General features: G+C 46.3%; 1 protein-coding gene across 4 annotated transcripts in view; it reads left to right on the top strand.

The window, feature by feature from the left end:
- TAOK3 (TAO kinase 3) overlaps nucleotides 1-12,576 on the top strand; it is a 121,830-nt gene that overhangs the window by 48,713 nt on the left and 60,541 nt on the right. For all 4 annotated transcript variants that reach the window (XM_081841780.1, XM_081841778.1, XM_081841779.1 and 1 more), the window contains 3 exons: nucleotides 2,705-2,798; nucleotides 5,370-5,451; nucleotides 6,717-6,884. In XM_081841780.1, coding sequence (XP_081697906.1) covers nucleotides 2,705-2,798; nucleotides 5,370-5,451; nucleotides 6,717-6,884 — 344 coding nt within the window. The remainder of the gene's footprint in view (nucleotides 1-2,704; nucleotides 2,799-5,369; nucleotides 5,452-6,716; nucleotides 6,885-12,576) is intronic.

Raw genomic sequence — 12,576 nt, 5'->3', positions numbered from 1 at the left:
TTAAAAAGACTTGTAGCAGTTATCATTAGAGGCTGGAGCTTTGGAGAAGCTGCAGAGCCGCTTGCCTCCTCCCCATGCTTTGTAAACTATACCAAATATGCTAAATTACCTCCTTTGTACAGTTTGGGTTTGCTTGTTGCGTTGTGATTGTCCAGCTGCAAAATTTGTGGGTTGCTTAGTTAGCTAATTATTGCAAAGCTCTCTCAATCCTGACTATGATCAGGAAAAAACCAAATATAAGCAGGATATAAACAGGGTTTTCACCAAACTTTTAGGGTCATCAGCCCAGTCCTACGGAATGCTCTTCCAATAGGGATTCATCAGGCACCATGCATTTTAACCTTTAAAGGTTTGCTGAAAACATCTCTATGCTGCCAGCCTTAATCAAACAATTGAGATAAAACATTTTCTGTAATTGTATGACTTCAGATCTTTACATGGTTTTTATTGCATAGATATTTGTTGCAAACACTTTGATTTTTTTAATGGAATTGCTGTAGACCAGAAATAAAATAAAAACATTCAGTACACCAGAATCTCAAAGCAAAACACACAACTTACTCTCTGTAGAACTTCAATTTTTTAACAACCCCACCCACCCACCCCCAGCAAAATATATACCTTATGGCTTAAGAGGGGCTTATTGGTTTTATCGGTTAAAACAAAAATATACCTTACCTTTCAACTTGGAAAAATTCCACAGTGAGGTTCCAAAAATGAAAGCAAACAAAAAACACAGTCCAGTAAAGCAAAGCAAAATTTCACAACCTACAACAATGTAATGACAATCGGGAGGAGTATTACAACAGACCAAAATAAAACTGAAGTATTGCAAGTGCCTAGGAAAGTAAAAAAAATAAAATGTATTGATACCTGAAAACATTCCTTTTGGAATTACTGTGTTATTTGCAGGGCTTCTTTTGAGAACTGACCAGAAACCTCAGTTGGTGCAGAATATGGCTATGAGACTGCTAAATTGGATAGGCCCCTCTGAACCTATGATGCCAGCATTTTATCAGCTTCACTGACTCTCCCAGTCTATTTCTGGGAGTCCAATTCAAATAGATAGATAGATAGATAGATAGATAGATAGATAGATAGATAGATAGATAGATAGATAGATAGCACCAAGTGCTTCTTTATTTTCCCATATCTTTCAAGTATTTTCGTTTCTATGGCCCTTAAACCTCAGAGCTCAACATAGGATTTTCTTCTTCACTTCTTTATTTTTGTCCTTGATTATTTTTTTTACCTGAGGTTGTTTTAGCATTGCATCTCATTTTATTCTATGAAGTGTTCATTTTTATTGTAGTCCTTAATTTGTTCATATTCTGCTGCACTTTTATTGTAGGGAGGCCCCTGTGTCTGTCTATAAAAAATAGAAGAAGAAACAAGAATTGGGCAGAAGGAATTCTACAGGCCCACATGGTGCTGCTGTAAAAAAGGCCCTGTCCCAGGTTGCTGCCTTTTTGGCTTTGAAAGACAGGCACACCTGGAGTAGGACCTCAAAGGGTTGTGTGGGCAATACTTAGTGAAATCTCAGCAGCAAAGGTGGTAGCACATGAGTGGTACTATCAGTAGACAGGAGTCCCTGCATGGTTTATATCTATGACTGATGGAAGCCCAATAAATAAATTATATACCGTACTTTTCCGTTTATAAGACTAGGTTTTTTTATTCTAAAATTATGTTCAAAAACTTGCCTTGCTTATACATGGATAGTGAATGGGGTGGACGGGTGATTGGCTGCAGCTATAAGCAGGAGCTGCTAGAAGGGATGCGTTGGATTGGCTGCTGCTTCTCTAATTGGGTTGGTGATAGGCTTCTGCAGCAAACACTGCTGTTGATTGGCTGTCGCTGCCGTGATTGGCGGCGGCTGTTCTGGGACGCTTGCGATTGCCAGCGGACAGCTTTTCTCAGCTGGGTAAGAATTTTTAATGCTGGGGAAGGGTCTGTTTGCCATTGGCTGCGTGTGAGTGATTTTTGATGCTGCGTGTGAGTGATTTTTGGCAACCCCCCCCCCAAGCTGTAAAACTCTGGCAATCCTCCACAAAAAAGCTCAACAACTCTGAGCCATCTCCCTTGCCCCCCATTTTCTTAAATTTGAGTGCCCCCAAAAGGGTGTCTTATAGATGGAAAAGCACAGAGAATTAAGGAGTTGTATGCATATAGCATCTATACAGATCACAGAATTAAACTTCACTTGATATATTTTTAAAAGGATTACCTTGGTACAATTTCTTTTTGTTCATATTCCTTACCTGCACTTACTTATGTCTATCCCTAGCTTCTGCACATAAGCTAAGGATAGAGACTAAAAAAAACCCTGTTATCCCCATTACTGAAGAGTCTGGGCAATACATCGAATGGCCAACTTTTCATCCACTTGGTTGCAGAATGCCCCTAAAAGAAGCCTTCCCACTCCACACTTTTTTAAAAAAATATATAGTTTTTCCAATATATAACAATTTCAAAAAATATATACAAAATCAAAATCCCAACTCTCCCTGCTCTACTCTCCAGAACAGATCAATCTAGTTAATTTGCCAAAGTCCAATCTGATTTTGGTAGTTGCCATTTTTTCAGGGTTATCTGTGAAGTCTTTTATGAAGGGATGCCATATTTCAACTAATTTGTATTCCTGGGTGCCAGTGGACTTGTATACTCTATTTTTTCTCACTACTTCCTTTCCCTCTCCTTGCAGCGGAACGGAAACCACCCCTCTTCAATATGAATGCTATGAGTGCCTTATATCACATAGCCCAGAACGACTCCCCAACCCTACAGTCAAATGAATGGTAAGAGATGCCGTCTGCAGTCTACTCCTTATTTATTTATTTATTTATTTATTTATTTATTTATTTATTTATTCATTTATTTAGAACACATGTGCCCTACTCCTTAGCCAAAAAAGACTCCCAGAATGACGTAACAATTAAAACAAGGTAGTCCCTGCCCCTGCAAGGTTTACAATCTAGAAAAGCATGACACACAAGGAAAAAAGGACAGGGAGGAAGAACGGGATGGGGAGAGATCAGACTCAGGCACTGTTACTTAAATGGTTGTTCTTATAATGACCAGCTTGCAGGGCCAGGAAGTGCCTGATGAAGCCGGGCTTTCAGCAAATCTGATGGCATTAGCCCTACTTCCCAACTTGCCTTGCTGAGGCAGTTTGATGGAATGGCTTGTTCCCAAGGGAAACTTGAGGGAGGGGAGGCCTGATGGAGGTGGCCTGTCATAGCAGAGCTGAGGGAGTGAACTCTGCTCCCCATCTTCCCCATTGGTGGAATGGCTGCCCCCCAGCCTCCACTTCTTCTGGTTTGAAAGATGAGATCCTGTTCCTGCCTGGTATGTGACAATGAATGCGAGCCAGTGGATAAAGTGTTGATGAGAATGCGGAGGAAACACTGCTTGGTGTCTTCACATTTTATGTGCCAGTCATGCTTGCCTCAAATTGATGTTTCCTGCAGCAAATGCGTGGATCATGAATGACAGAATCGTATATTAAAATTCCAGTGTATGTGTGCACATGGGACGCGGGTGGTGCTGTGGGTTAAACTACAGAGCCTAGGGCTTGCCGATCAGAAGGTCAGCGGTTCGAATCCCTGTGACGGGGTGAGCTCCCATTGCTCGGTCCCTGCTCCTGCCAACCTAGCAGTTCAAAAGCACATCAAAGTGCAAGTAGATAAATAGGTACTGCTCCAGCAGGAAGGTAAATGGTGTTTCTGTGCGCTGCTCTGGTTCACCAGAAGCGGCATAGTCATGCTGGCCACATGACCCGGAAGCTGTACGCCGGCTCCCTCGGCCAATAAAGCGAGATGAGTGCTGCAACCCCAGAGTCGGCCACGACTGGACCTAATGGTCAGGGGTCCCTTTACCTTTACCTTTATGTGTGCACAGGCTGATGAGCCCCCAGAAAACTATATTCTGTCCAGTGGAGGCTGGTCTCTTAGGGTGAATGGATTACTGCCTGTCATTTGCTACACAATTCTTTTAACTGGAGACATCATAGATGGAACCAGGACCTTCTGTGGGGATGGCATGTGCTGTACCACTCAGCTGTGCTGCATCCCTGTGGGCCACACCTATTGTTCATTTTACATGTTGACTGTAAGAAATAGTGCACCTGCGGCAAATTCAAATTGCCACTTCATTCAATTGAAGGAGAAAATGCAAATATGTTAATCCACAATATATATGCTAACCCGTAGCCCAGAGGCCTGTTTCATCCCCCTCAAGCCAGCAGCAAAAAGATCAAGGAAATTAAGGAAGACCCAGTGCAGAGGTGGACAGAGCCCTGATAGGGATATACTCCTTGGTCACCAGAGTGATGGATCAGCTGTGGGGTGGGAGCTATGTGTGTTTGTGGTCACACCCACCTCTGGCCTTGGGCTGCAAAAAGTTTAGCCACCCCAGTTAAACTTAAAAAAAACAAAAACAACCCACACACATTACAACAAAGAGTAAAAGACATATAACCATATATTATAATTTGCTCCAGAACGTTGCAAATGTTGTCCATTTTCCAGGAAATGTACTTGCCTGTTGTCTATGATGTGTCTTTGTGTAATTGTTAGTTACAATGAAATGTCTTGTGCTCAAAGTTCTGCCTTTCCATTCTGAAACCGAACGAGTGTTTCCAAATAACTTGCCATGCAATTGCTGCACATAGTGTGAAGTGTCTCTCTGGGAATATTTGGACCTCCATCTTAATACTAATAAAAATTTGTACAGTAAGCTGAATGCATCTGAGATGAATACCATGCTGTGGGTCAGACTGGCGTGTTTTGTCAGTTACTGCCTTTATCCGACAGCTTTTAAAGATGTGTGTGCTATCAATATTGTGACCTCACCTTGTGCTTGGGAGAGGTCAGGTAGCAGGGTCTTAATACAAGAGCTTCTGCTTGGGGCTGATGCTTCAGTTCCACCATGTGCTCAGCAAGCTTCCCCACTGTAGCTATTCTGTGCGGCAGCTATAACACTGGAAAGCCACTCAGGCCTCCGAAAACTGCGCCGGAGACTGTGCGCTTTTAAATTGGCATTTCGAAGGAAACTTTTTCCTGCACTATTCAAGACTTCAGAATACAGTTTATTTTTTCTTTCAAAAGCCCCATGAGAGAGATTAGATTAGGCTGACGGTTGTTTGCCTGCAACTGCCCACTAAAACCTCCTGGCTGCCCAGTGATTTAAACCTGGTGTTCTTTGCACCTGAAATCCAGTATTCCTTTTATCTGTCGCACCACACTTGACTGTACTGAGTATAACTTGTGATGGCGGGGTGACAGGCTTGATGGCTTTCTTTGTCTTGCTTTCCCCTTACCTCCCCAAATCTAAATTTATTCTCGTGTCTTCTCTGTTTCTATACTCAGGACGAACTCTTTTAGGGGATTTGTTGATTACTGCTTGCAGAAAATACCTCAGGAAAGACCATCGTCGGCAGAACTATTGCGGGTAACTTTTCGGATTTCTCTTAGGCTACATGTGAACTTTCTGTAGTGTGAAGGGGAAAATTAAGGACAGTTTCCGTGTGGCTTGATTTGGGTCTGATAGGTGCTGTGCAGGGAAACGCCCAACTTGCATATTCGGGATTCCTTTGGTGTAGCCTTCCTCGGCCTGATGCCTGCCACTTGTTTTGGACTACGACTCCCATCCCCCTGACCATTATTAGCTGGGCTGATTGGAAATGTGCTCCAAAACATATGGAGGGCACCAGCTTGGGGGGGGGGGAGTTGTTTTAGAGAGCATTCGCCTTCTCATTTAAGCCTCAGATGAGCCCCCAGAAACAAACAAACAAACAAACAAACAAACATAAATAAATAAATAAATAAATAAATAAATAAAGGCAGCTTTGCTGCAGGTATAAACCCACCATAAAACATACTCGCTAATGCAATAGTTGGATCTTTTCCCTCAAGCCAAAAGGATGCTGCAACTACCAATAAACAGGTTGAAGTTGTTTAAGGTTGGAGATGAGTTTAGAGGGAGAGAAGGCAAGTATGTTCCATGGTGCTAGAGATGAGTTGCAGGTGAGGGTAGATTGGAGGACTGAGGGGGTGACTTAGGGGATCCAGCATATCCACTTTACTGCTCAGTAGCAAAGTGCGTCCCCAGTCAGCACTGCATGGTTGTGGATCCACTCTGCATAACTGAGATCCCTGGTTGTCATTTAACCTAATGTGCCAGTGGTGCTGTAAAGGGCTGTCGTGAAGGGTGGTCTATTGGAGCTGATTGGTCTCTAATTAGTATGTCTTAATGATACTCACTGTAAGTGGGCTGGGAAAGGTCATAGTGGCAATTGAGAAATTCTGGGAATTATTTGTGCCTCCTTGGGGAGCTTTGCCTTCCCTTTTATTTTATTGTACAGCCACTTCCTTTTTGAAAAACGGGGGGGGGGGGACACTATTATTTATTGCTGGAATTCAGGTGTGCAGGAAAGTTCACCATAATGCCTTCTACCCTTAACACACTTTTTTTTTTAAAAAAATGGGGTATCACTTTTTTTTTTTAAAGGAACTTTATTTTTCAACCACAGTTAGTCACTCCAATTTAATGTTCTTAACTGAAATATAAAAGGGTGACCTTCGCGATGTGCACAATTTTTATTTTTATTTAATTTATTTTTATTTATTTTTTTATTTTGCTGAGAACACGTGTGTCGTTTTTATGGGGTTTTACCTTTTCTGACCTAGAGTGCTTCTGTCTCCTTCTAAAACTAGCATGAGTTTGTTCGCTGTGAGCGACCGCCCCGGGTTCTAATAGACTTGATTCAAAGAACGAAGGACGCTGTGCGAGAACTGGATAACCTTCAGTACCGGAAAATGAAGAAAATCCTTTTCCAAGAGGCCCACAATGGCCCTCTGAATGAGTCTCAGGAAGAGGAGGAGGTATCAAGTTTATCTATACCGGTGATTAGTAATAATGACCCCTGTACCACACAGGGCCCTCCCCAACCCCCTTTTCACAGGCATGACTTGCTGAATTTTGTTGTGAACAGGAATCAGTTGTATCTTATTTCTGGGCCATGATATTTTCCTCTTGGTTTCTGAAATTAAGTGTCTGAAGAGGGTGGAGTGTTCCGCCAGGTCTATGGAAAAAGAATAATTTGAAGCCTCACCCATTAGTCTGAGGAAATAGCAGACCCCCCCCCAAACCACCTTTATTCTCAACAGAGGATTGCCCACCTTTCTATTTTGCTCTAGGGTACATGAGGCATAGTGTCAACTCCGTCTGAATGTGTTAACTTTATTGAGAAAACTAAGCAAGAGCAAGGCAGGCTAAAGTGTATATCAAAGGATGGGTCCAACAGACTGGGGGCCTGATAAGTAGATTGATAACTCTGTAGAAGAGACTGGAAGTTGGTTAAGTGGGAAATATCCAAAGAAGATATATCATGGTCTCTGCTAAACTTTCAGACGCTGTAATGTTTCTCAACACCAGTTGTTGGATGTCGCAGGAGAGGAGAGTCCTGTTGTGCTTGAGGGCTTCCCATAGGGAATTCTGGTTTGCGACTGTGAGAGCAGGATGCTGCACCAGATGGACACTGGCCCGATCTAGTGGTCTCTTATGTCCTTAAACTGGTCAGGCCATGCACAAAAGTATGGTGAGAGCTCCTCAGCTCCATCTGGTGTTTGAGTCACCACAGGCTCATTGTCCTGATCTTACTGGACTCACTGTATTTTGAGGCAATGGCCCCTGCTTGCCTATCACAGGACCAGAATGTGGGGGACCTTAGATCTGGTGGCTGAATGCAGCCCTTGTCTTATTGGCCCTTGGAACTATTTCCTGGACCCACACCCCTCACCATCTCTTTGCTGCATCTTTGTCTGACTAGAATGTGTCCTTGAACGATGATGGTACTTCTTTTGCACCTGGATGGAGAAAGGTATATGTAAAAAGCCTCCGGTTTTAGTGTGGCTAAGATGTAGCCTGCTGTCAAGAGTCACATCTGTTGCTCTGCTCACTTTTTTGCTCTGGCATGCAGTGCCTGGAAGGTTGCCCATGAGCCAGCGCAACCCTCAGGATAAAACAGGTGTCCTGCCCTTGGCTGTAGAACAAAAATGGGCAACTTTTAGCCTATGGACTGCTTGTGCTCCCTTCTCATGGAGGAACGGGAGACTCTGAAGCAATCTGCCCATTTTACAGTGCTAAGAGTTTCTCCAGGCTGGGAGAGAAGTGGCTGTCAAATTCTTTAGACTGTGGGGGGCTAGGTTTTTCTGAGGCTGAGCCCACTTGGGAGAGGAGGTGATGTCATAACCTTGGGCCTCCTGACTCCCCAGCTGACAAAACAGGCCATTGCTGCTATTGAATTAAAATACCTCTGCTCTCAAAGAACTTCTGAAATTTAGTAAGAAGGATGAGCCCCCAAAGTAGAGGAATTGGGCAAAAAAACCATTCAGTACAAGTAGTGTTGCTGAGAGAACACATTTAGTTGCTACTTGATTCCAGGGGTGCTTTCAACAATGATGATAGCTGTCAGGGAACTGCCATCGGAGAGACAGGTGGTGGACAGGCTACAGGAGAATAGGAGAGAATCTGCAGTAGAAGAGGGAACCAGCAGGGGGAGTGCAGGAGTCACAGCGGAGGGGAGGCTCTGGGATGCTTCCAGTGAGAGTAGTGGAGAGGTAACGGGACCCCCGTTGGGAACGCCCACCCTTCGCCGGAAACTGTCACGCAGAGAGTCTCGAAAGCGCATGTCTGTCAAAGAGCTTTTATGTTGGCGTAAATTCCGTAGACGCCCACTGTCAGATTCTACCAGCGACTGACGGAGTCATGTTTTGGGGGCTCCGTTAGTGCATCGGTTTGGATGACCAGCCAAACCCCAGAGGGATCAAGCTTTTACGCACAAGCAGCTCTCTATCCCATCACAGCAATCTGACAGTCTTTGAAAGCAGCTTGTGCAAGCAGAAGGCATCATGAGCGAACCATCCGGAACCGGAGGAGCAGGAGCGGGAGCTGGCGCAGATCCAAGCCTGGAACAAAGGTACAGGGCGTTGGAGGTCCAGCTGGCACTGCAAACGGCGAGGCTCGAGGAGAGGAGGGCTCAAGATGCAGATAAGGGGAAGACCACCCCACTTGCCAGACGGGTGCCTGGACTGGTGCAGAAATTTGGGGGGGATCCCCGGAACTATCAAGCCTTTAGGACAGAGATGCAATATGCTCTCAATCTACTGTTTGATGACTTCCCCGACGAGAACTCTAGAGTGGCGTACGTGATTGGCCATCTAGAGGGAGGGGCGAGGGACTGGGTTCGGCCCCTGATGGCAGCCAATAATGAAATCTTAAAGGACACAATGAAGTTTTTCCGCGCCATGGACTTGATGTTTTCCAGCGAGATCGAGCAGGGAGTGGTGCGCAGGCAGTTAATGGCGTGTAAACAGGGGAGCCGATCTGTACGTGAGTACTGGACTGAGTTCACCATGCTGATTCATAGACTTGGGTGGGACCTTGCTAGTGAACCTATTCAAATGCTGTTTGAAGAAGGTCTCTCTCCGGCAGTGAAAGATGAACTTTCCCGGGCGCCTAGGGCGGAGTCTATGGATCAGCTGACTAAATCAGCGCTGTCCATTGGAGCACGCCAGGAAGCTAGAGCTATGGAAAGGCGGGAAGGAAAGGGGGAACGTTGGAAGGACTTCCGCATTCCAGAGATTCCGGAGCAGCCTTTCCCGCCAGCAGAGCCGATGGAACTTGGAACAGCGCGCGCGCGCGCAGTTTCAAACACCAGTGAAGGGCGGAAGAAGGAGGGAAAGAGCGGCAAGAGATGCTATCTCTGCCAACAGCCAGGTCACTTTGCCAGAGTCTGTCCGCAAAGGAAGGAATGGCAAGGGATGGCGGGAACTGTTGGGGGGAAGGAGGAAGAAGAAATCACGGAGCCAGTAAAAGCCAACGCCTGGTTGCCAACATCAGGGCACAGCAGCCAGGCCAGGGAGTAATGAATGTGCCCACGCCGGAACCTCCAAGACCAGCGCTTGTGATAGAGGTGTTGCTGGAACTGGCAAACGGACACCCACTGAAGATAAAGGCGCTATTGGATTCAGGTAGCTCATGTAATTTCATGAGCAAAGAGTTTGCAGCTGCACACCAAATACAGACTATCCCATTGAGTAAGCCTTTGCAGGTTACCACGATTGATGGGAGGGAGCTGTTGGGAGGAGAAGTGAGCCAACAGACTGTACCAATGATAATGAGGGTGGCACGACACACCGAACTGATAGCGTTTAACGTAGCCACCTTGGGAGGAGCTCCTATTATCTTGGGTATGAGCTGGCTGGCGCTACACGATCCGCTAGTAGGCTGGCATCAGAGAGTGGTTTCCTTTGGATCAGCACATTGCCTAGAACACTGCAAGGAGGGAGAGGCTCAGGCAGGCGCCAGGGGCACTCTAGCAGGGATGGAAGTGATGGACAAAGGGAGGGTGCCACCACAATACGCTGACTTGCTTGACGTATTCAGCGAAAAAGAAGCAGATAAACTGCCCCCGCACAGACCCTTTGATTGTCAAATTACCTTACTCCCAGGAGCACAATTGCCAGTGGGCAAGCTGTATGCAATGTCAGACAGTGAGATGCAGGAGTTAAGGGAGTTCATTGACAAGAATCTCAAGCGAGGTTTCATCAGAGAGTCACGAGCGGTGGGGGGCAGCCCAGTGTTCTTTGTGGACAAAAAAAACACGGGCAAGCCCAGGCTTGTATGTGATTTCAGGGCCCTAAATGCAGTGTCAGAACCAGTGACTTTCCCCATGCCCAGAATTGATGACATTCTAACACGGGTGAGAAAAGGAAAAATTTTTACCAAGCTGGACCTTAGGGGGGCATATAACTTGATACGTGTGAGAAAGGGGGATGAGTGGAAGACCACTATGTTCACCCCCTTGGGGGCCTTTGAGTACACCGTTATGCCTTTCGGATTACAAGCGGGCTCCGCCTGTTTTCAATCATTCATGAATCACGTCCTGGGGCCACTGCTCTACAAGAACTGTGTAGCGTTCTTAGATGACGTTCTGGTGTACTCAGACAATGAGGAGCAGCATGTGCGAGATGTAAGAGAGGTACTGAGCAAGCTGCAAGAAAACCGGCTGTGGGTGAAACTGGAGAAGTGTCAGTTTCATACCAAGGAGGTGGAATTCCTGGGGTACCGGTTGTCTGACAAGGGATTGGCCATGGATCCCAGCAAGGTTCAAGCGGTACTGGAATGGAAAACACCAAAGACCAAGAAGGACGTGCAAAGGTTCCTGGGCTTCGGAAACTTCTATAGGAAGTTCATCAAAAACTTTGCCCATTTAACAGCGCCCATCACGGATTGTCTTACTAGCAAAAAGAAATTTGTTTGGACGGGAGAAGCGCAACAAGCGTTCGAACGCTTAAAGCAGGCGTTTGCGTCGGAAGAGCAACTCTTGCACGTGGATCTACAACAACCAATGAGAGTGGAGACTGACGCGTCAGACCGAGCGGTGGGGGCCGTTCTTCTCCAGCCGGGAAAAGATACGTCTGAATGGAGACCGTGTGCATTCTTCTCGCGGAAGTTGAACAAATCAGAGAGGAACTACACAGTGTACGACCGAGAACTGCTCGCCATTCATGAAGCATTCCGGAAATGGCGGCACTTGCTGATTGGGGCGCAGCACAAGGTTCAAGTCCGAACTGACCACAAAAATCTGGAATACTGGAGAACAGCCCGAGTGCTGAACCAGAGACAAGTGAGATGGGCCCAGGAGTTCTCCAAATTCCACTTTGAGATTCGTTACGTGCCCGGCTCCGAGAACGTGAGGGCGGACGCTCTTTCCAGGAAACCTGAGTACTTAGAGGGGGAGGGAGCGCCTGAGGCAAGGCATGTAATCCCTGAAGACCGCTGGGTGTGTGGGGCGGCATTGGTGGGGCAGAGGGAACTGATAGAGGGTACGGAGAACGATGAATACGCCCAAGAGAAACTCAGAGAGCTCCGGAGGACAGAGGAGAACACAGGGGGGTTCGAAGAAAAGAACGGGGCGTTGTATTACAAAGGGGCACTGTACATACCCGACGGGGAACTGAGGGGCAGAGTACTCAAGCAGTTGCATGACAGCCCCACAGCGGGACATTTTGGACAGCACAAAACCATGTGGTTGGTTACCAGGGAGTTTTGGTGGCCCAAGGTGAGGGAGGACGTACGGGAATATGTCAGGGGTTGCGACAGGTGCCAGCGAGCGAAAGGAGAGAGGGTGGCGCCAGCGGGGCTATTACAACCCTTACCCACGCCCGAAAGGCCATGGGAGGCAGTATCCATAGATTTTATGACGGACCTGCCAAAATCCAAAGGCAAAACAGCTGTCATGGTGGTGGTAGATCAATTAACCAAGATGTGTCATTTTATAGCTTGTTCACATGCAGTCACAGCGGAGGAGACCGCCAAGTTGTTTGTAGAACATATTTTCAAGTTGCATGGCGCCCCCTTGAGGGTGGTCAGCGACAGAGGGAAACAATTTACTTCCAGGTTCTGGAGGAAACTTATGAGCTTACTGCACGTAGAACTCAATTTCTCAACTGCCCGGCACCCAGAAACCAATGGGCAAGCGGAAAGGGCAAATGGGGTTTTACAACAATA

This window comes from Podarcis erhardii (genome assembly GCF_964252035.2).
Source record: "Podarcis erhardii genome assembly, chromosome: 15".
In the NCBI taxonomy this organism is placed as follows: Eukaryota; Metazoa; Chordata; class Lepidosauria; order Squamata; family Lacertidae; genus Podarcis; species Podarcis erhardii.
The sequence above is the reverse complement of the archived record's forward strand: the minus strand, read 5'-3'. Positions and strand labels throughout refer to the sequence as shown.